General features: G+C 40.1%; 1 protein-coding gene across 1 annotated transcript in view; it reads left to right on the top strand.

Annotated features, from left to right (window-relative positions):
• Positions 1–1106: 1106 nt before the first annotated feature.
• Positions 1107–23263, top strand: part of PREX2 (phosphatidylinositol-3,4,5-trisphosphate dependent Rac exchange factor 2) — a 232990-nt gene continuing 210833 nt past the window's right edge. The window contains exon 1 of the mRNA XM_019726246.2: positions 1107–1802. Coding sequence (XP_019581805.2) covers positions 1662–1802 — 141 coding nt within the window. The 5' untranslated portion in view covers positions 1107–1661. The remainder of the gene's footprint in view (positions 1803–23263) is intronic.

The following is a 23263-nucleotide window of genomic DNA, read 5'->3' as shown; positions in this document are numbered from 1 at the left end:
AGCCATTTACTTGCTATTTGTCCTTTGCTAATGGTTACTTCTAAATAGCCAAGTGCCACAGAGAGAGGAAAACGGTGTTCTGTCTACCAGCTCCTCTCGCTTCATGCAAAAACTGGGTCCTTAACATGAGAGGAAAAGTCCCTGTTTGTTTCATTACAGAGGAGTAGAGTGATTCATCACAAACCATGCTCTGAAAAGACATCATCTGGAAAACTGATAATTATTTTCATGTCAATAATGTGGAAAGCATCTTTCTTTTTTAGAGTTTTGCAAATGCTTTCCACTATTGGAACAAATGAACAGGCCACTTTCTTACATCAAAACCATTCACTCTTCAGTTTATGTAAAGGTCATTAGTGAGAACTGTTTAAAGTTGTTCTGAGTAGGAAAAGATGACTCTGAAAAATATACGTGGATAATAGCAAGACAAAAATATACATGGATTGTTTTGCTTGCTTGTTAAATTAATTATTCAGTGCTCATTAAGTTCTGGCTCCAAGTGAGAAAAGGCAATACACATAAACATCAAAATCAGGACATAATCTGTTTCTCTCCATTTTTCAAATCCTAAGAATATATCTACATACATCTTCATCTATACATCTTTTGCTGATCAGTCAATCACCTCTTTGTCTTTTCAATTAGTGACACTGTTTTAAACTATAGCAGCTCTTAGAAACAAGACTGGCACAAATATTCTTGCCTCCGGTTGAATTTACATACAGATTATCTAGATGATGAAAAAAAGTTACAGACATGCAAAAGGTCTCCCTTCAAAACAGCATCCTGCAGTGGTGATGCTCATTGTATCTAGAGCTTATTGTATAGGCCAGGGCTGTCACTTTCCCATAGTGTCTTCATTTATTATGCTAATTGACATTCTAAGTACTGGCAGGAGGGTATCTGCCCTGTGAAATATTCTCAGTTGGGGGGTTTTTAAAAGCAAACCTGTTTTGTGCCTGAATAAAACCAAAAATCAATGTGTTTCTTTTCAAAGACCGGAGGGTCAAGACCATGGCTGTTTTTGTTCCCATCCAGTTATGTAACCGTGGGGACTTGTTTCTTTGCTTTCAGGATTTGTACAAAACACATTAAAGCTAAACAATAGGCGGGGGTCACAGGAGCAATCCTCGAGCTGTGTCTTGGAGTATATCCTCCTAGGTTTGGGAATCTCCAATTAGTTCCATCTCAAGTGGTGCGTGTGTGTGTGTGTGTGTGTGTGTGTGTGTGTGTGTTTAGTTAGCTGGCATGCAACACACTTCCCCAGGGTTGTGTTTCCTTTTTCCTGAGATTTGGCTAAGGGTAAAGGGTCGGAGTCACATGGATACAAAGCATTTGATTAATGTCCAAGTCACCGCTGTGGCTGCCGGAGCCGCCTCCCCTCCAGCCCGGGCCGTGTGAGGCCGGAGCTGCGGGGCCGGGCGCGCAGGTCCCGGGCCGGAGCCCCGTCTCCCAGGAGTTTCGGCCGCAGAGCCCTGCGCCTCCCGCGTCGCAGTTCCAGCGGGCGCCACCGCCTGTCCCCCCTGCCCCAGCTTCTCCCCGGCATGTAAAGTCGCCCGTCCCTCCTCGGACTTTGCAGAGGCAGCAACTTTCCTTAACCGCGGTGCGGAGCCGGGGCAGTTAGCAACACCTCGGGCCAGCCCCTCGTCCCGCTGCCCACCATGAGCGACGAGAGCCGCGGGGACGGCCGCGCGGAGAGCGCCAAGGACCTGGAGAAACAGCTTCGCCTGCGCGTGTGCGTGCTCAGCGAGCTCCAGAAGACCGAGCGCGACTATGTGGGCACGCTGGAGTTCCTGGTGTCGGTGAGTGTCCCCGCAGCCACCCACACACGGGGACCGGGCGGGTGGCCGGGCAGCGCGCGCGGCATTGTGTGCGCGGGCACCGGGACCAGTCCCTGCATCGCGGGCGCCCACGCGGGCATCCACGCACGGACGCTGTGGTCGCGCGCGCGTGGACCCCCCGCGGGCAAGTTTGAATTCCTGGCACGCACTGAGTTGCCAGGGCCTGGGAGGAGAGCTGCGGGTTTGCAAAGTGAGCTCGGATGGGAGAAGTCTCTCGTCCGGGGAATCCTGGCCGCCCCACATTTCCTCCCTCGCCTTTACCCCCTCCTTTGGCTGCTCCGTAGCGTTGTGTAATTTTTCCCCCCCTCGTCTTCCTCCCCTGGGGATTTCGTGTTGAGACTTTGGCTTGGTGATTAAAGTCCGTCTGCTGTGGTCAGGTACGTTTAGTGAAAAACACAAATCCTCGATTCTTCTAGAGCTTGAGTTCCTTATTCAGATTGCACGGCAGTGGAGTCCCTTTACTTAGAATCATTTTTGAAACATAGGATTCTGGTGGAGGGTACAGATACAGCAGCGGGGTTGTGCTCTCTAGCAGCTGTTGGATATTAAAGCCACATGTGCTGCTCACCCCGTCCCAGTCCTGCAAGCCCTTCTCCCCTCCCCCACCCCGGTTTCAGTCTGTCGCCCGCTCTAGTCCTGGTCTCCTGTTCACACCGAGCCCAGGAGAGCCGCATAATAAAACTCCTGTCAAAAACGTGGGGATTTCCTAGAACTGGCAGGAACTTTGTTTCAAAGTTTCACCTTGACTCACTGGATGTCTGCTTAGAAAACGCTTCATTCATTTTAGAGCCAGTAGGAGCAAAACTGAGTGCAAGAGACTTCTGAGACATCGCTCAAAAGTTGATTTTTTCTGCTCGCTGGTGCAGAGACAAAGAATTTGAGGACTGACGCCTCTCCACCCAGATGCGGGTGAGAGCATCATTTAAACTGAGCTTTAGCCTTTGCAATCTCACTCAAATCACCTTCTTCTTCCATTACCTTGACCCCATAACCCGTTGGTCCAACGGGAAATGTTTCAAAGGCCAAACTTCCTGCTCAGCTTTCTGAAAGATGTAAACTTTCTGCTTATAATTATGATAGAGAAAATTCACTTCTTAATTATGACAAGAAGGAAAGAAGAATCTCTCAAGGGATGTAAGACGCACAAGTTGGCTTCTGGTTAATTCCTCAAGTTAAAATCAACCTATCTTACTTGAGCCCCCAAGGGCCACCTTCTTTGGAAATGTACGCATATTGGAGACTATACTGGCAATTGGTGATAAATAGAATTGTACGCTTCCATGCAGCAGTGTCAAAAACATGTTTGTAAGGAGATTTGACTTTTAATAACTTCAGGTTTGGCTTTCATAAAACTTTGGTGGTGACAGTCCTTTGATTTATAAAATCTGAGTCACTTCTTAAATTGCGTTACCTAGTTACTTCTTTCTGGAGGGATATGAAAAAAAGGTACCATGCAGAGTCCTCATTTAGGGAAATAGCTAACCTAAACTACTTTAAAAACCAATTTGTTGATCTTATAGTCTTATAACTAATCAAAGCCTAAAGCCTAAGGTTTACTTATAATATAATACATTTTTAGATTTTGTTTTGGGGGTATAATTTATAGTAACATTTAATTCCCATTTACTTTACTCGGTCATCTTCAGTTGATGTAATCACTCTAGTTTTAATTTTAGCCTAAGCTTATATGTACCAAGAGCTTTAAAAATATTTAAACCCTTTGGTCTGGTTACTCATCTTCGAGGAGTCCATCCTAATGGAACAATCAGAAATGCAGACAAACAGGAAAAGTTGTTTTTTTAAAAAAATAACTGTAGTATTAAATACGTGCAGTGGTAAATTTGTTGCAAAAGTTTGATAGTGCATTCCTAGGTCAAATTTAAATATTTGTTAGATTAGTCATTTAGATTTCTATCATTGCTTCAAGCAATGACGAATACACACAGATGAAGGGTAACTCTTATCTTTATTACACACAAAGAGATAGAGAATATATTTTTAGTTTTACCAAGAACATATTTTTACTTGCGGGCCTATAAATAAGCCAACAGAACAGTATTATTTCTCTTGATTAAATGATTATATGACCTGAAGGAAAAACTTCCTACTAAGATCTTTTATACTTCCGATTCCTTTCTCTTCTCATTTCCAACCCTTCACCTTTGAAGGAGAGAGCACCTTTCCCCGCCCCCACCCCCAGATAATCCAGGAACATTGCCTTTTTTCTCTACACACAGATTCAATCCATATGCACCTTCTCTCTAGTTGCCGCCCAGGTACACACTTCTTGATTGAACAAGGATTTGTCCATTAGCTTGCTGCTGTCATTTAGAGCAGCTCTCACGTTCCATGGGGTACCATGCTTTCTCAGGCCACTTCTTTTGCTTCTCCCCAGCCCTTAGCTACCTGCTGGGTTTTCAAGGCTCAGTCCATCTCCTTCAATAAAGCTTTCATGAACCTCTCTGCCTGCCGCCTGCCCCCCACCTCAGGCAAGAATGCTCACTGCTTTTTACCCACGGATCCCCTGTAGTCACTTCTTCCTTAGCACCAAAGAAAGCTTGTGCATTTCTTTGTTTACCTGTGTCTCAATCTACTAGAATGAAAGCTTCTTGAGGACCAGGCCACATTTTATTCCTCCCCAGAATTTTGTGCAGTGCTTGTGACATTGTAGATACTCAATACATGCTGCATGAATGAATGAACAAATTGACCTATCCTCTAACCTCCTATCCATTTTAAGGACAGTTCCTCAATCATCCTTAAATTTCTGATTTTTCTTTCATTTTGTCTGTAGAGAGAGTGGTAGTTACTTAGGTGTTGCTTAGATGTATACATATTTACTGTGTAGAACAAAATATTTTGAATTAAACGTAGTAACTGCATTTAAAACAGAAACACAATTTAAATCAGGCATTGAGGTATTAAAGACTTTGTAACATGCTATTATTTCAATTCGTTGTGTTCTAAATCTTCGAGACCTTGGATAGATTACATTATCTGGATTAATTATTTTTAGGTCAAAGATAAAATGGTAGACTAGAGAGTGACAGAATTTGTTTGAATATATGTTCTTGTTTTGCTCAGGAGATGATATTTTGTGCTTCGTTAGAAATACTCTAAAACATTTCTTCTAAAGAAGTGCTGTTATGGATCTAGTATTTAATGTCCAAAGTCTGGACAATAGTAGGTTGCTACTGGTTTCCTGTTTGCAACCCAGTCACAGCACATGCCAAGATCACAATGGTTTCACAGACCCATGTGGGTGGAAGGAAAAAGGACAGATCAGAGCCAACCTCATGAGTTTCACACAGGACTTAACATTCAGAAAGACCTTGAGCTTCGTTTAATGCTCTAGCACCATCTTGAAATTCTTGCTAATTTTATCTTGGTATTTGTCTTTCTCAAGTGAAGTCCAGTGGCACAATGGAGTGTGCGCAGAGAGGATACATGAAAGAAAGAAAAAAAAGCCTTTATATTTCAGTACCTTTAATAACACTTTTCCCCAATAGTTACACTGAGAAACATGTGAAATGGAATTGTTCCTGGCCAATCGGAACGCATGGTCATTCCACACTGTAGGCACATTAAGACAAAGACTTTGTTGTGTGTCTTGTCATAAACCAATGATATTAGACATTTTTTATCTGTCCAGGCTTTGACCTCTGATGCCCCAGAATCTAAGTCCTGTCTCTAATTTATTATGTAACTTTGGGTACATTCCTAAACTTTTCAAGCCCCATTTTCTTCATCTGTAAAATGGGGAAGCAGTAGATGTCGCAAGCTTGCTGTAAGGGTGACATTGATGTATGCGTTGGGCTCAGCCCAGTGTCTGGCTCACTGAAGGGCCCTATAAATAGTTACTGTTATTTCCTCCGATGCTACAGTTGTTCTCCAGAGCCACGCATACTGGTCATCCTTAGTGTTTAATTGGTGTCTGTCATAGTCTCCTCTGCCCTTTCCTATGTCTCTGAGTCTCTTCTTTGCATCCTCCTGTGTTTTCCTTCTGTCAGTGCAGTTCTGCCCATGGTATTCTTGTAAAAATGCTCAGTTGACTTTAAGACAGTGAGGACACTTTATAGTCTATGTAACAACCACTATAGTTAGTATAGTGCTTTACAGTTTACACTAAACAATTGCATATTCATTATCTTACGTGGCCTAATAGATGGGTGTCTCTTAGCTCTTTCAAATGGTGCTCTCTCAAGCTCTTGAGTTCCGTGGTTTGGCTTCAGGGGCCCTCATACGGGGTCAGGAGGAGCTGAAATGTGTGGTTTCAGACTCTCCACCCTGGCTTCTAGCGTAGCCCCATCTTGTTCTGATTTGTGTTTTTGCTGAAGCAGTTAAAACACACACACACACACACACACACACACACACACACACACACACACAAACTAGATGGTAAACTCCAAGAGAATAGGGACAGTGCATTTACTTCCTATGTACACTTTTCTTGGCCTAAATACAGTGCTTTGTCAATAGCAGGTGCTCAAGAAAATAAACAGGCAAGGGAAGCAAAAGCAAACAAAACAGTTTGAATGAATCTGAAAACAACTTCTTTCAGCCGTGATCTAACTTTTCCAGGCAAAGATGAATTGAGTCAACACATTATGTTAAAGCTTCTATTATGGGCTGCATTGTGTCTCTCCCACCCCCAAATTCATGGTGCAGCCCTAGCCCCCAGTATACAAATATTCACCATGCCATGTGACAGGTGATAACCATAGAGGGATAAGCAGAGCATCAGGGAGGCATCGAGGGGCTCCCTCAGGCTGGGGGGGCAAAGGAAGTTTGGGGAAGAGGTGATAATAGAGCTGATTCCTGAAGGCTAAGTAAGGAAGAATGTGCCAGACTGGGAGGAGAATTAGCCATCCCCCCAAAAGTAGCTTGTTTAGTGTGACTTCAATATGGCGGGTTGGGGGTGCTGAAGCATTGGAGATGAAAAGAGAGTTCTGTATACTTTCGGGGTATTGATAGGAAATGAGGTAAAGTCAGTCTGGATTGAGTAGGATTCCATTCTTTAAAATTCTGACTTTAGCTAAAGACATTGGGAAATCAGTTGTGAGGGGATGCTTGCTCTCTTTTTAATAAACGAGTTTAAGACTTTCAAGTGCCAAGGTTGGCACTTGGGAAGGGGTCTCCCATGGGAAGAAGTTGCCAGGCCACGATTCCCTGAATCTGTGTCTCTGAGCATGACGTCACCTTGGAATTCCTTCTGCTTATGCCCTGTTCCCGCCAGCTGCCTGGCCGCAGCACACACTGCTTCTTCAGCAGTCCACACAAACACACAGAGAAGACCCGACCCTGCTCCTCTTCACCTGGGTAAGGTTTTAACTTTCAAAAAGTTGTTCTTTGCCAATGGAGAGCATAGGCCAGTAATCCTAGAAACAACATGAAACACAAACACAGTCTGGCTTGTGTAACACAGATTTCTGCTCCTACCAAGGTGATCTGGCTCCCAGGGTCTGCTGTCTGCCCTATTTTTATCGTAAAGGCCCAAGAGAGCTGCTATTTGATTTACCTGGCTGGGCACAACTCCTGGGGTGATTTGACTGGGTTCTTTGTTTTCTAGCCTATTTCTAACCTGAAGTGTATACATGAGGATGGTATCAGAAAGCTGTCCTTGAGATGTCTTGACTCCTGTGGTAAATATACCATGAACTAAATGAGGTTCATTCATAATTCTGATTGTTGGCATATTAATCCTATGGCCAGAGCCTGCTCTCTACACAGAGGGATGTGTCGTTAGTCTTACAGTTTATTTGCATAATTATACCTTGTTATAATATGATGATGTTAATGTAAAAATAGTATTTATTGAGATTCACTTTGTTTCTTATGTAGCATGAGAATTCTGTCAACAGGGTTGAGGAACAAAGACTGGAGTCCAGTTATTAATACCTATTAGGAATTTCTGCCATGGTCCAGGTAAGGACCATATGGAAAGTAAGGTCTTAGGTAGAAACAATGAAGAAGGTAAAGCAAAACCAAAATGAAACCAAACCAAACTAAACAAAACCACAAATAAACCAAACACCCAACAACTAGGAGACCTTTCTTGGATAGAGCATTTAGTCATTGTGACCATTCAGAAATGAAGGTTTAAGTAGAATGGAAAACATAGGGTGTTGCTTAGGTCTCTAGCTTAAAGATAAGATGGGTCGTATGATTAACCAAGAAATGGAATGCAAGGGACAGACAGATCAGCTTTGGAAGGAGAAAAGTGAATTTGGTTTTGGACATGCTGAGCTGCAAATTCTGCTGATTTTTGAACATAGGGAGATAAAACTTAGGAAAGAACTTGGAGCAAAAGTTAGAGATCTAGACATTAACAAATCATATATGTTGAAACCATCAGGTGGATGAGATGGCATCAGAGGAACAATCGAGGAAGAAAACATACAAACCAAGGGTAGCCAGTATTTAAAGGCTAGAGGAAGAAGAGAGTGCACTGGAGATTTGGACTCAGCTGTCAAAGGTTGAAACAAAGAGTCAGGAGAGAATGATCTCTTGAAAGACAAGGAAGGATCTAGTTCCCAGAAGAAAGGTTTCTTTCAAGTATCAACTTCAGAGAAGTAGATAGTGTGAAGACTGAAGAGGCCACGGGATCTGGCAGTTAGCCACCACTGGGGTTTTAGCTTCAGTAGTGTGTGAGCGGAAGCCTGACTCAGAATGAGCTGAGACATGCGTTGAAGCTCAGGAAGTGAAGAAGATGGAGAAACTATTCAGAGTTTGGTGGTAAATGCAAAGGTAGACGTAAGTTAATAACGTAAGGGGACCATTTAAGTTAGTAACGTAAGGGGACCATTGTGTCCACGGATATCTGAGGAAGATGAGTACAGCCCGGGGAAGGAGACAATAAAAAGAGAACTAAAGCAGCTACATCAGAGCATGGCGGAAATGAAATGCATGTTCTGGCAAACAATGGCAAGAGTCCCCCTGGCACTGGGAGACAAGAAGGCATTTGGCAGGATCCACTGAGCCATCCTGCCGTGGAACATACTCATAGCAGAATGTCATTGCAGACTCAGAATGAGCAAGCTGACTCTTGTATATTTTTAAAATTCTGCTTCTCTGGTCCAGAGCTGGTGGCACTCACAGCTGGATGGCCTTTGTACCTCCCTGCAAACACTTCCCAGCACTCTGCCTCCCAAAGTGGGACAGTGGGGTGAAGTGCTTAGTACAGAGCATGGGTTTAGGGAATCTGATGACCTGGATTAAAGTCCTGGCACTGAACTATGCAAACCGTGTCACTGTGGGCAAATGACATGGCCTCTTCATGCCTTGTTTCATATTTGGAAAATACATTTGATAATATCCCACAGAGCTGGCCTGAAGTTCAAATCAGCTTATGTAGATAAAGTCCTGGAAGGTCATAAGCGTTTCCTCTTTTTCCCTCCCCAAATTCCTAGTTTATTTCTCTCTCCTCTGTGTGTCCTACCTCACAGACTGAGTCCAGAACTTGCTCAGGCCACCTGGCCTGCCTCTTGACCCTTTTCCCTTCCAATCCTAGAAGCATACTGGAGGTTTTAATAGATAAATAAAGATACTCGGGAGGTGAGAGGGACCTTCAGGATTGCGGGGGATGGGAGGTGGTCTTGGGGCCAGGGAGGAACATTTTTCTCTGGGAGGAGGGAAAGATGTAGGCCAAGGGTCACTTGAGGGGAGAGAGAAGTTGAAGATTTTTACCCGATGGCCTTTATGTTTCTGTGGCGTTGAACTCTTTTTTTGCTTTGTGTTGCGTTTTGGTTTTGCTTTTGTTTTGTTGTTTGTATTGGCTGAGAAGTGAGGTGCCCCGAAAACAATAATTAAGATTTGGAGCATAGACTTTTAGGAATAGTAAAGGGAACTGAACATAGATAGCTGAGGTTTGTGGAATGTCTGTATAATATCTTTATTTTTAATTTTTTTTATATTTTTTATTTTTTTCAGTTTGAGGCAAGTTTTATTCATTCAATCAACACATGTTAATTGAGCACCTATTGTGTGATAAGTACTGTACTAGATGAAGGGGGGTGGGGGGGACAGGACAGCAAGGTTTCTTTTTTTTTTTTTTTTTGGCTTCAAAAATCCTTCCTTTTCAATTTATTGTTTTTAGATACCATAATTACTATAATTAAAAAAAAAATTTAAATATAATTTTATTAGTTTCAGGGGCACAAGACAAATACTTAGACGTTTATCATTTATATCCCTCACACTGTGTGAACCCCCCTGGCCCCATCCACTATCCCTCGACATCGCACAGAGCCATTACATTTCCACTGTCTCTATTCCTAATGCTGTACTCTGCTTCCTGTAATGTATATCTTTGTATAATCATTCTTTGAAATATGACTTTCTTAAATGCAACATATAAATTTGAAAGTCAGAATAGAGCAGTAATCTGTACTGATTTATTACGTCTATTATGACTAGGTTTAAATCTTGGAAATAATGTTGTAATAATTTTTTAAAACATGATACAAATTGTATAGAATGTCTTTATTACATTTAATGCACATAGCCATCATTGTACACACTTTTTAAAAGGAAACATTAATTTATCTGGTAACGTTTTGATGTGATTACATTTTTTTCTCAATGTTCTGTTGAGTGTTCTTGTACTCTATAGCTGGCATTATATTTTCATACCAAATGAAATTATGTTTGAGTTTTGATTACTGTTAGCTTGACCTGAAAATAGCTCTTTTTGTTTATGTTAATTCTTCAAAAAAATCTTATTTATAATATTTACTTTTGATAATAGATGCAATTTTATTCTCATCTTATTAAAATTGCATTAGCCATATTAAAATCAAGATTTCTTTGATCTATAACATTATATTTATCTCAGATAATCCATATATAGGAAAAACATCCCTTCGGAAATGTTTCCTTGCTTAAAAGTAAAGTTGGGTCACTTTTCCATTAGTATTGAGCTTAATCACTCAAATCCTAACATCTAATAAAAACTTTTTTTCCCCATTGTCATGAACTATTTCATTTGATCCAGGAGTTCAATGATTGTAATTTTAAGAAAATTGATATTTTAAGTTGAGGTTATAATTTTTAAACACTTCCTTGAATAAATTTGTTGTATTCTAGTCTTGCCATATAGCTAAGTATAGTGTACAAAAAAGGACCTATTTTGCTGGAGAATATCTAAGCCAAGGACATTGTGTTCTGTCATTAATGCAAAATGCATGTTTTCCATTAAAAGGCAAGCCCTTTATTTGAAAAGGTTAAATGGTATAATACTTGAGAAATGACTCTAGCAGGTTAAATTTAGAATACTGATATAAAAGATTTCTCTGGGTTTATAACAAAAATATAGCAATATAGAGTATAAATGGGTAAACATTTTTATTCATTTTAAAACTTTGTTCCTCTGAGACAGTCAAATAAGGATTAATATCTATGTTTGACTTTGCTCTTGTTATTTTAATTATCTGTTTAACTTGTCTTCTTGCCAGTCAGAGAGACTTTATAGATTGTGACATATTTTCAGTGGTTGTGTAAGAAGTGTTGATGTTTTCCTTTGATGCCTTGTAATGCCTCAACTTGGCCTTGCTTTCTTGGATTCTAGTTTTTTTCTTATTTGCCCCAAAGAAAGAAATTTTAGGATTCCAGAAATGACATCTCCCATTCCAAAGTTTTATTTCTGTCAGTAGCTTTAGGGGAGAAGCTATGGAAAGACATTATTTTACCTAAATGTTAGTTCCATATCCACATATTCCAAGATTATTTTAATAATTCATTATTTTTCCAGAAGTGAAACGATGAGAGGAAGGGGGGGCTTTCATTATTTTCCTACACTGTATAACTATGTCATGTTTGACTTTAAAAACTTTAATATATGTTTATATATATTGCATAGAAATATTTTTGTATTTATATATTTTACACTTGACAGATTTTTAAAAATATTCTAGATACAACTTTATCAGTTTTTCCTGTACCTCTTAATAATGAGACCTCTGGTAGAGAATTCCAATGGTACCCCATATCCAAGAGTCTTTCCTTCTGTAGTGATAAAAGCTTTAGCTCAGTACATGATTGTCCAGCTTAAGACTACATTTCCCAGCTTCCCTTGCAGTTAAGTGTGGACATACTCGTATTTATGGGTTCTGGACAGTGGGATAGGTTCTGGACAGTGAGAAGAACTGGCATGGGTAACTTCTAAGATGTGTCCTTATAATGAAGGAGTATGCACTTTCCCCGTTCTCCCTGGCTGGTATGAGGTTGTAATGACAGGTGATGGGGCAGCCATTTTGGGGCATGAAATGGAAGTCACATGTTGAGAATGACAGAGCAATGAAACAGAAGGAGTCCATTTCTTTATTAAAGCAATCTAGCCTGTAATGTATCAAAAATAGGCCTATTAGATGAATCAATATTTACTTAACTCTGTCCTAAAATCATCCTTTTGGGATTTCACATTTTGCGTTTAAGTTCTCATTGAGTATACAAATTTCTAATGAATTGGCAAATTTTAATATATATTTTTCTGCCTTTGTCTTTTTAAACTGAATAATCTTAATACTTTAAATTTATTTTTAGTTTTTCTTTAATGAATCTTCTCGAGCTTATCAATGATTTCCCTGGATTATGCTAAAGCCACACTCTCATTTTTTTGCTATTTGTGTACTTTAGATTTTCTTTAGAAAAAGAACAGTATTTTTTTTCACCCATAATTATATACTTTTTTCTGAAGACCACAATTTTTGTGTTTATTATATATATTTATAAGGGTATTTGTTCAGCTGCTTTCACTGAGGCCAAATATCAGTAGTTTAAACAACACAGAAGGATTGTTTGTGAATATGAAAGCCGTATGTAATCAACATGGCCTTTTTTGCATCCTCTCTTGGAGCTCTGGTTATTTAATTTTTAGATACTGTTGCCCAACAGTGTTCCAGGGGAGTAAGCAGCTCAGCTTCATTAGGTCATTCAGACGCCCATTCCTTCTATCTATTTCTCCGCTGTCCCCTAGGACCGATTAAATCAGTGTCCATAGGAGAGAGAGCCGGTTCCATTGTGCAAAGAAGGTTGGGGAACCAATAAATTAGGGTGTTCTTGTTGGTATGGTTGACACTGGCTTACCAAGACCCCTTTCACATTCCAGCCCCAGGGGGCTGGAGGGTGGGACACAAATTCCACACATTACTTTTACTCTCATCTTCTTGGTCAGAACTTCGTAACATGGCTGAACCAGCTGCAAGGAAGACTGGGAAGTATGTTGTGTAGTTGGGCAGCTATGTGTACAAGGTGAAACTTTGGGAGCTCTATAGTAAAATAAACATGTGGAGAATTAATACTGAGGGGCAAAGTGTAGTCTCTGCCACATGATGGGCCCCAGTGATATTTTAGGCTTGTGTCCTCAGCAAATCATTTATATTGATTCTTGGATTCCTTTACTGTAAGAACCTATGGTACTTAAAATATAATTTGGATTGTGTTTCCTTATAATGATATATTCTTGCCCACATAGAAATCCAGCTAATATTTATCTATCTTTTCACATGTTTGTAAGAGTTCTCTAAAGTTTTCTTTTTCCCCACTGGCTTTCACTACAGAAAGAGTTTGAAGCAATTTGGAGATTTGGTGTAATTTTTAAATTTTTCTGAAGTCTCTAAAAAATATCCCAGGATAATATGGAAATCATCATTTATTATGTGTTTGTTATATGTCAGGCACTGCATACTCATGTATAACTCACAACTCACAACTGCCTTCAAGGCTTGTATCATTGTAACTCACACCTGAAGAACACACTGGTCAATTCCTAAGTGGGAGAGTGGGGATTCTGAGTAGATCCATTGTGCAGCTATTCCAAGATTCAGCTGGCGATTCACTGGCCTGGGCATTTCTAGGTTGTGAAAGCTGTGTGATTAGTCAGAACCAAGGCAGATGTTGGAACTGGGGTGCAGAACTTGTTGACTCCAGAAGTATACAGAAACTAGAAGACAGGAAGATAGCTAATTTTAGGCAAACAGTCAAGAGCAAGAGAGCAACAGACGCTCATGGTCAATCCAAGACAGGTCAGAGACAGGCAGGTACTCAGGAGCCAAAGATTGCCCAGATATCAGCCATTTCCCTCACAGAAATGATGGCACACCATGAACCTTTTCAAAACAGACAACCTTGGTTCTCTTGTTGGTTATCTGTTAATGTACATCATTACTGAGACTAGTTTCAGCTTAATTTTATTCCTCTTGGATCGTTTTGGGTCTTTCTGTGCTTATTTACTTAGTACTTCATAGTAGATTTGAGCTTTTGTTTTATGTGTTAAATATAGCCCATGTTTATCCTATACATGATTAAATCATGTTTGAAGCAAAGGTTAATTTTACACACACACACACACACACACACTCATACCATTTGTTCTCTAATATCAGTGTATTGCTCTGTATTCAATGGATATTGTATGGGTCACATTGGTTGAAAGCCTTAATGTAATTTAAACACAAATTAAGTGAATCCATAATTAAAATGGTCATTATTCCTGGAGGTGTTCTGTTTGCCAGGCCTACTTCTTTTGGTAAGTTAGATAAGGGACAGTAGGTAGCATTCTGGTAGTCAGGAATGAAGTTTGATAAATAGGCCATGTTATATAGATGGGGTTATTTTTCTCAGTTTCTAGCAAGGACAATTAGCACAATCATATGTATATTTTTATAGTCCAAGAAGAACCATGTTGTGGATAAATGAGTACAGTTTTCAATTAAAACATGAGAAGTTGACATCTCTGCTGTGTATTTTTCAGTGGGCTAAACTTCTCAAATATAAATTGTACCTTCTCTGTATGGTGAAATTTTTGAGGGTAGCAATTATACTTTGGGATTTAAGGTTTTTTCAAGTTTATACTGAAGGTTGGCCTAATTATAAGGAACATAAGTTAGATTGTCAGAAAATTTGAGAGTTTAGTCGATACTTGAATGGATTCTTAATTTTAAACATACACATTTCTGTAATTGAAGAGTTGGGTCAGAGTCAACTTTAATGGCATCATGAAAATATAAGCAGATGTTAATGAGGGACTCAGGTAGTCAGGCAGGATATTTGAATAAATTTTTGTTTAAAGAAAAAGTCAGCTAACCAGATTTAAAGAAAAAAATATATATATAGCTTCACTATATTGTGTTTCATATCTTCGCTACAAATATTTCTTTTCCAGCCTGTCAGAATTCAAAGTTCCAACGCCTCTATGATATTCTAGAATTTTCTTTAGTATGTGATATGTGTTAAGTGAAATTTCCGGTAAGTTTTTAAATAAATACAGAACTAAATAATCTGTAAAGAAATGACCACAAAATGGAATCAGAATGATATTTTGTATTCATTTCCTAAATCAACTTACTTAACTTGTGAAAAACCTTATTTTCAGCATAGTGTAATTTATGTGTTAGGTCAATTTAAATAATACCCTAATATGCTAACCATTATGATTTGTCTTTTCCAATAATTGTTTTAAAAAAACATAGAGTCCAGATATTTTGATTCATAATGTTTCAGGGCATATTTATTGAGCACCTACTGTGAACCAATCACTATTCTAGGCTGAGAGGATACATACAAGAATGAAAAATGCCTGCTTTCATGGAGCTCCCACTATAAACGAGGAGATGCAAGACAAATGAGTAAAATGTATGCTATATTATCCAGCCATTTAGATGGCAAAGAGAGTGAATGAAGCAGAGACAGGGAATAAAAATCCATGTGTGTTTTCACATTTTATATAGGACGAAAAGACAGGAATTCACTCCTTTCTGCCACACTTCTTTTTGTAAGTCTAAAAATATTGGAAAATAATATTTATTTTTTACTGTTAACCTTAACAGATGATAACCAAGAGGAAAGTGCTAAGCAGGTCTCTTGTTTAACTCTCCAGTATAGTTATAATTTATAGATGAAATTAAACCCAGATATACATTGCTAATGTAAGATTAGCAAAAGCATAGTGGCTCTAAGATTGAAAGCTTTCACTAATTAATTCTTTAGCTGCCATTTTTCATTTCCATTGACTTTAACATAATAGGCATATAGCTTTGGAACTGCAAACTAAAACACGCTATCTCATTCTATGTTATATGTCTGTACCATGGAGGAGCTTCTTCTGTACAGTGTTTGACAGTAGGTTCTGGGTCACAGCAGCTTTGTGTCTAGTGGGGACTGCAACCAGAAGCTTCTGCTGGAAACGAAGTGTCCTTTAGCCCCTAGGGGCCTGAGGTATTGAACAAGCTGGTGGAGGCTGAGGGGTTGGAGCTTTTGAATGTGCAGCAGCACCGAAAGCCAGTGTTATGACTGTGACTTTAGATAACCCCAGATGTGAGTTAAAAGCTAAGGTATGAAGTGCTTTCGTATGTTTTACTTGCTTAAGGTCTTTCCCTGAGAGGGAACCGGAAGGGTAAGGATTGTACCTTGCAACCCCTCCCCCGCCTTGTTCCTCGGTTTTGTCTCCTGCATGGCCCTATAGAAATGACTCCCTTGAGAAGTGTGGACAGCTGGATGCAGCCCCTTTGTGACCTATGAAGTGACATTGGGAGCCACTGTCAGAGCCTGTGGGTGAAAGGAAAGGTCACGTAAGGACTGTGGAAAATATTCCCTTTCTCCTCAGTATCCTGAGGTCTTGTTTCTTGCCTTCCTGTTAGTAGAGTCTGGGACCTCGGATTTTGGTGCTGAAGATTTTTTTCAGTTAGTTCTCTAAATGATATTTTGTTAAGCAGCCTTTTGTGGAGCTTCATTCTTTAGTTTACTGAGTTTGTAGCACAAAGGAAAGGAAATAGATTTATTGCTACCGTCATCACCAACTTCAGAATAGAAATTGGTGAATAATTATACTTACGTTAGACTTCAACAAAAAGTATAACTGAAGGAAAGGGATTTAGCTGGCTGTATTTTTTGATAAGGTTCTGTGCTTTCCTCTTCCGTTTCTCTTTCGAGACCATTCTATGGCTAATACATCATAAAAGTGAAAGGAAGTGCAAACACAATTACCACAGAAAGTTGAAATCTGTTCCATTCACTTCTTTGTGCTGTTTGTGACTTGTCTACCTGATTGTTTCAAAGTAAAAAATAAAAAATAGAAAAATGAAACACCAAAAAAAACCAGAAAAACAAAACTTGGGGTGCCTGTCTCTCCTTTATCAGTGGCACTGGTTTTGACTGTGGTGTGATTCTGACAAAACTGGGACAAAAACCAGCCTTAACACGAACAGCCATTGTGCTAAACCAACCACAAAAATGTGTACAGAATATTTGCAGTGAACTTTAAAGGCAAGTCGATTTGTCTAAAGAAATAATGCAAGATGCAGTGCCTAGAGGGAAGTCAGATATAGAACGTCCCTTTAACTCTGTAACAAAATATTCAATCTCATCAGTAGCTCTTTACTTAGGGGCTGTGAGATTTTCCTTTGCTCTGTTCAGTATCTTAGCGCTCATCCAGGTCATCAGCGCCAAAGTCCCAAGAGGCAGTGGAGTGCTGATAATGCTCATTAATCAAGGGCACTGTGACTGCCCTTGGGTTGGTCATTGGGAAGCTAGGCTGGGTTCAGAATTTGGTCTGAGATAACATCTAGACACTCAGAGGGTCATGAAAGGAACTGGGGTCAAGGGTTAACACAGCTGAGCTCTCTGTAGTCTGTGACACAGAGCCAAGGAAACATCCTCGGGGATCTCGGCCACTGCTGTACACTTGAGAAATGTATTTCCTGCTGCTTAGCCCCTTCCCACGCACTCTGGTCTGGTCCTCCCCTGCACCCCTTCCCTTTCAGGATCCTCTGACAGAGATGATTTTCCCAGCCTGCTAGGTAGCTTAGAGTAAGGACTTGAGGCTTGTGATAACTTCTGAGGGGTGGCTGGTCCGGTAATAATAAAGAGTAGGACCAACATTTGTAACAAGGAGAGATGCTAGATTTTAACTGCTTTTATTAAACTTATTTCCTTAGGTGATTAGAATAATCATTGGCGCCAATAGGTTTATAGTTATTCCCTTCATCCATTTTCCATCTAGAAAGGTTTATTCATGTTTTATGATTATTGTATAATTCAAAAGAATACTGACCAGACACCAGGACCTTCCTTAATAAATCAAGTCTAGTCTTATTTACAGACTGAGCCTTTAGGAAAAGCTTGCAAACTTTCCCGACAACTTGTTTGAAGGTTGCTGTTTATTTTGGCCCAGCAGTGTCACTTTGCTACCACTGTGTAAATGTTAGAAGTGTCTTCATTCAGTTCATTTATGGTCCCAGGTGGGCAGAGGTGAAATGGGTTGCTCCAAACAAAAGCAACAGACTCTTAGAGACTCTTCTGCCCATCATCTGAGCCTGACTCCAGTCTTAACATCCTGTAATTCAAGTTTCTGTAGCTCGATTTATTCTAATTCCCAGCACCTTAAATACTTCTGCCCCGTGATTGTTGATACTGTTGTTATGACTTGTTTAGAGATTCAGGAAGTATGAAAAAATAAGTAGGAAAATCAGTTATCTCCATTTTAGGAAGGCACAGAACAAAGTGGTTTTGTTTATTAACTTGATGGTATATGTTTGGGTAACAGTTGTTGACAGTGAGGTTAAGATCTGTTTTCTGGAGTCCAAGCCTCTAAATTTCATGTAAAACAGTAAGGTCCAGATACTGTTTAGTCTTCAAACTGCCACACCAAACCAAAACCAAAAATGAATTAGAAAAAAAACAACCCAAACCCCAAAACGACAGATGAGAGCCATTCCTAAGAAGAAATACTGTAATGATTATCAGCTTTTCAACAACACGAGATTAATTATCCCAGTAAAAATAACAATACCCCTAATCTGTTTTCACGCTTCTATGTCTCTGATGGAACCAATTTAGAAATAAAGGCTGACATTTTCCTTTGAGTTCTCAGCCTCACCAACCCCCTACAGAGATTGGGTTAGTCTGACAGTTTGGGAAAATACACCAAAAACACTTGGAGTCAAGCGTTCTCACACTATTAGCTACAAACTCATGTTTTCTTGATCAAGGGGTAATCCGTCTTTTGACTTCAGAGTAAGAAATGTGAAATAAATGAGGAAAAAAATCATTTTCCTCCTCCGAGATGGTGATACAATTGATGTTATACGCTAGGCTACTCAGAACCTTCTAGACTAGAGCCTGGAGGGTCAGGACAGAGCCTGGTTGCACATCTGTCACTCTAGTGACAAAAGAGTGAAGGCCTGTGGTTTTTGAGTGGAGTATACTTTTGATGGAGATTTTAGAAAAGGCTGCCTTGTTCTTTGGTTTTGTTTTTGTAGAACAGTGATCAAAATGGTCAGACAGAAGGGTTAGTATAGAGGAGTGGTGGGTGATCGAGGTGGCCTGGGGTCAGGCGGTGAATGGCCTTGAATGCCAGAAGAAGCATCTAGAACTCTTAGAACAATGGAGAGATAGGGGAGGTTTGAGCAACAGAATCGCAGAATTGAGCCTTGAGTCAGGAAGAGTCATCTGACAGATTGGCTTTAGAGGCAACAGACTGTAGGAATGGCTTTGTTGGGCACAGGGGAACTGGAAAATGCCAACCCACTAAGCCCAGCAAATGTTGGAAAGACTGAATCAGTGGGGAATATGATGAGGCCTTCACTTCAGACCAACTTAATTTGAATCACAGGATAACGGGGAGGCGAGGTGGGGAGTCAGGAATCAGTATTTCTAAAAAGCTTCCTAGCTGATTCTAATGTGGAGGTAGGGTTGAGAAATACAGGAAAATGAATAAAATGACATTAACATACCTATCAATCAAGGATTCAGATAAATAATGTTTTTCCACTGTGCCTCTAAAACGTTGATCAGTGCGATTTAACTTGTGTGCTTGCTTCCTTGAAAGGTGAGAGAGCTGTGAGATAACAAAGAGGAAGGAACACAGAAGGACTTGAGAAGTAGAATGCATTTATCGTTTTAAAAGCACCACTGAAAAGAAAGACATTACTGAATTGGTCAAAATGACCAGAAATGAGGCAGAGTGACCACAATCATGGGCCAGAACAGGCTTTTTTTTCCAGTTAAATTTGTACTCTTTCGAGACTCTAGTTCTTTAGATACGTAAATCTCTGACAAAAAAGAATCCTTTTTTTTTGACTGTGCAGGAGGAAAGTAGTTAAATTGGCTTGGCTACTTGGTACAGTGAGACCTGACTTCTGGTCCTTCCTCTACATACTAGGAAAAATAACTGATGGGTGCCACACACCTCCTGTGTGATGGGAATTTATGATGTTACATTAACTTTCACAACAGGCCCGTGATGTAGGGATTTGCCTCCCAATTTCATAGGAAATAAAAGGAGGCTCAAAGGGGTTCACTGGCTTGCAAGAGAGCACACCTCCGCCCTTGCTCCCAAGCCACCTGTTCTATATATCTGCCCTGTGCTATCTCAGCATAGGGGAGAAATGTGGAGATAAATGGAGTACTTTGTAATAAAGGACAGCGTGAAGATTAGTCTTACAACTGTCATTATTAGTTATTGTAGAGATACCCCAGAGAGATGGTGGCGTCAGGGTTACATGGAGGTAAGTGACAAGGGAGAAGATGGGTAGAAGGAAGCAGAGTCCCACGACCACACCCCAAGAACAGAAAGCGAGTTAGGCTGAAGACGCAGGTACATTCACATTACTCCCCTCGTATTTTCTTTTGAACCCAGCCCTGCTGGCTTCATTGCAGCACCCCACCAAATACGCCTTTGTCAAAGTCGCCAGTGATACATCCATGTGGCTCAAACCAATGGTCAGGGGCCCCGTCCTCATTTTATTTTACCTAAAGGAGTGATTGATCCTCTCTCCTCACTTCCTTCCAGGACACCGCACTCGCCTCACTTCCCTCCTGCCTCTGTGCTCCCATCTCAGTGTCCTTTTCTGGTTGTTATTCTTCTCCATGACATGTCACTGTTGGAGCCGTATATGTTTCCTGGAGCCCCAGGATTCATTGCTCTGACCCTTTCTCTTATCTACCTACCTTTATTCCCTTGGTGATCATCCCGAACTTCAGCCTTGAATTTCTGCCTGTCCTCCCGGATGTCTAATATGAGGAGATGTCTCAAATTAACATGGCCCAAACCAAACTCCCCATCACCTCCCCTGCCCCCTCCTGCTCCCTTCCTGCCACCTCATCCTCTTGAGATCTTACTCATGTCTGTGAATGACAATTTTTTCTCATATCCCTCATCTAATACTGGCAAATCCTTTTAGTTCTATCTTTAAAACATTTCTAGACTTTACTCACTTTTCACCACCTCTGTCCGCTACTGTGACCCTGATCCAGCAGCTTCTGTCTTGGTCTCCTGCATCCCTGTAACCAGGGATTTATAGAGTAGCTGGAGTGATTCTTTAGGACTATGTCAGGTCATTTCACTTCTTTGCTCTGATCCCTCCAAACAGTTCTCATCTCCTTCAGAGGAGAAGCCAGAGTCTCGCTAGTGGCCTGCAGGACCCTATGATCTCATTTCCTGCCATTCTTCCCCTCCTCCTCTTTTCATCATAATCTTCTCTTTGCTGATGCTGGATCCTGCTGGGCATGCTCCTGCCTCAGGGCCTTTGCACTGTTGTCCGCTTTGCTGGGAGCACTCTCCTCCCAGATATCCTCTAGCCAACTGCTTCGCTTTTGTTAGGCCTTTGCCACTTCTCTGGCATCGTATTCCAAAGTTGCAACCCTTCCCTTTTTAGCCCAGTACTCCCCATTCGCTTTCCCTGTGTTAATTTCTCTAAAGCACTTGTTGACATATTAAATACCTTAATTATTTTGTTTATGTCTGCTTCTTTTTTCCACTAGAAAGTGAGCACATTTGGGAAGGGAAGGGAAGGGATTCATGACCATTAGTTTATTGTTCTTTGTTCAACCCCTATAACAATGCCTAACACATAGTAGGTGTTCATAAATGTTTTTGGAATGAATTGGTGTGAGTTGTACTCAATATCATATTAAGGTATATAATTTTTTTTTCAATCCTTTGTTGAGAAAAATTCTTGCAATGTTCACCATATATTGGAAAGGTTTTTAAAGTCTAGTAAGGGACTACAAACTTGAGTCAGATCTGTACATGTTAAGAGTTTAACAAAGTAGATAATATGGATAATAAAATGAATGATGAAAAAGGATATCCTGACAAAATTAATTTATAAAACTAAGAGGTACCTAAACATTGAAAAATAAGCTAAAGAGAAATGAAATTAGCTAGGAGACTACATTTATAAGGAGATGTCTGTCATTCAGTGGTCACCTAATAATATGTTTCAATAGCAATGAGAAATACAGGTAGTAGAAAATATATTATTAAAATTTCGATTTAACTTAAGTTGAAAGCAGTCAACTAATTATTTTCCATGTATCTGAGCAAAGCAATAAGACAATAGTGATTAGTGAGAAAGAAAGTAAGCTATTTAGGGAAATAAGGATGTGTAGAAATTAATATTTTAAAGTCTTTAGAGGACTCCCATAAGGTTCTGATGTATGTTCCAAAGTTCTCTGTTGTGATGAGATATGCAAGGTTATTTTCTAAGTGCCAATTTGTGACTAGAAGCATATGTATACCAAGGGAGATTTGAAACGCAAGAAACTGATTTATGTGAAGCCACTAGGGTTTGATGTGATAGATGACCTTAGTTTTGTTTTGTTTTATTTTGGTCTCATCTCTTCTGTCTAAAAGTATAATTAAAGTTCACTGTTGTTAGAGATTCGGATGCCTTTGCTCTTGGCTGTGATAGTAATAGTTTGATTTCTGGTTGCAGTAATTCCTATAATAAAGTCCATTGGCAAACTCCATAGAACTTCGTATTATATATGAAGAAGGAAAAAGGAAGTATCCCTTTCATTTCTTCCTCTCTGTAGGATAACTTTATGCCGTCAGATTAAGCAGGTCTTTTGTATTGAAAAGTATGAGTGAAACGTCTGAATCTCATTGCCGCCTGTAGCTGTGGTGGAAATTCTGTCCCAAACTTTCAGACTCCTTGACCACGTTGCTGTATGACAGCTTCCTGCTTTCTTTGAACTCTTCCCAACATGGCTTCCTGAGCCCTGTTTTTAGAAAAAAAGATTCCTGAAGTTTTCCAGTGACCATCTTTTAACCGTTTCTCTTCCCTCCGTCCCGATTTTCATCTCCCTCTGCTTCTCTGTGGCATGTGATGTGGCTCAGTGTCACTTTTTTGAAATTCCTTCCTTGGAGGGCATCCCTTGCGTTCATGATGAAACTCTGTATTTATTGTCTTTGCTTCCAACTCTCATTTTTACCTTCTCATTCTCTTTTGTACACAATTTTAATTTTTTTTTCACGAGGATTATCAATTCCTCAGGGCCTCTACAATGGAAAAAAGTGAGTTCAAATATATTATTCCAGTTAAGATCTTGAGTCTCAATGTCATGGCTTTTACATGCAGGACATTCCACTGTATGTCTCACTTTCGCCTCCAACTCATCATGTGTGAAATTGAATTCATCAT

This window comes from Rhinolophus sinicus, linkage group LG14 (genome assembly GCF_036562045.2).
Source record: "Rhinolophus sinicus isolate RSC01 linkage group LG14, ASM3656204v1, whole genome shotgun sequence".
NCBI lineage: Eukaryota > Metazoa > Chordata > Mammalia > Chiroptera > Rhinolophidae > Rhinolophus > Rhinolophus sinicus.
This window is presented reverse-complemented; position numbering and strand designations above follow the sequence as displayed.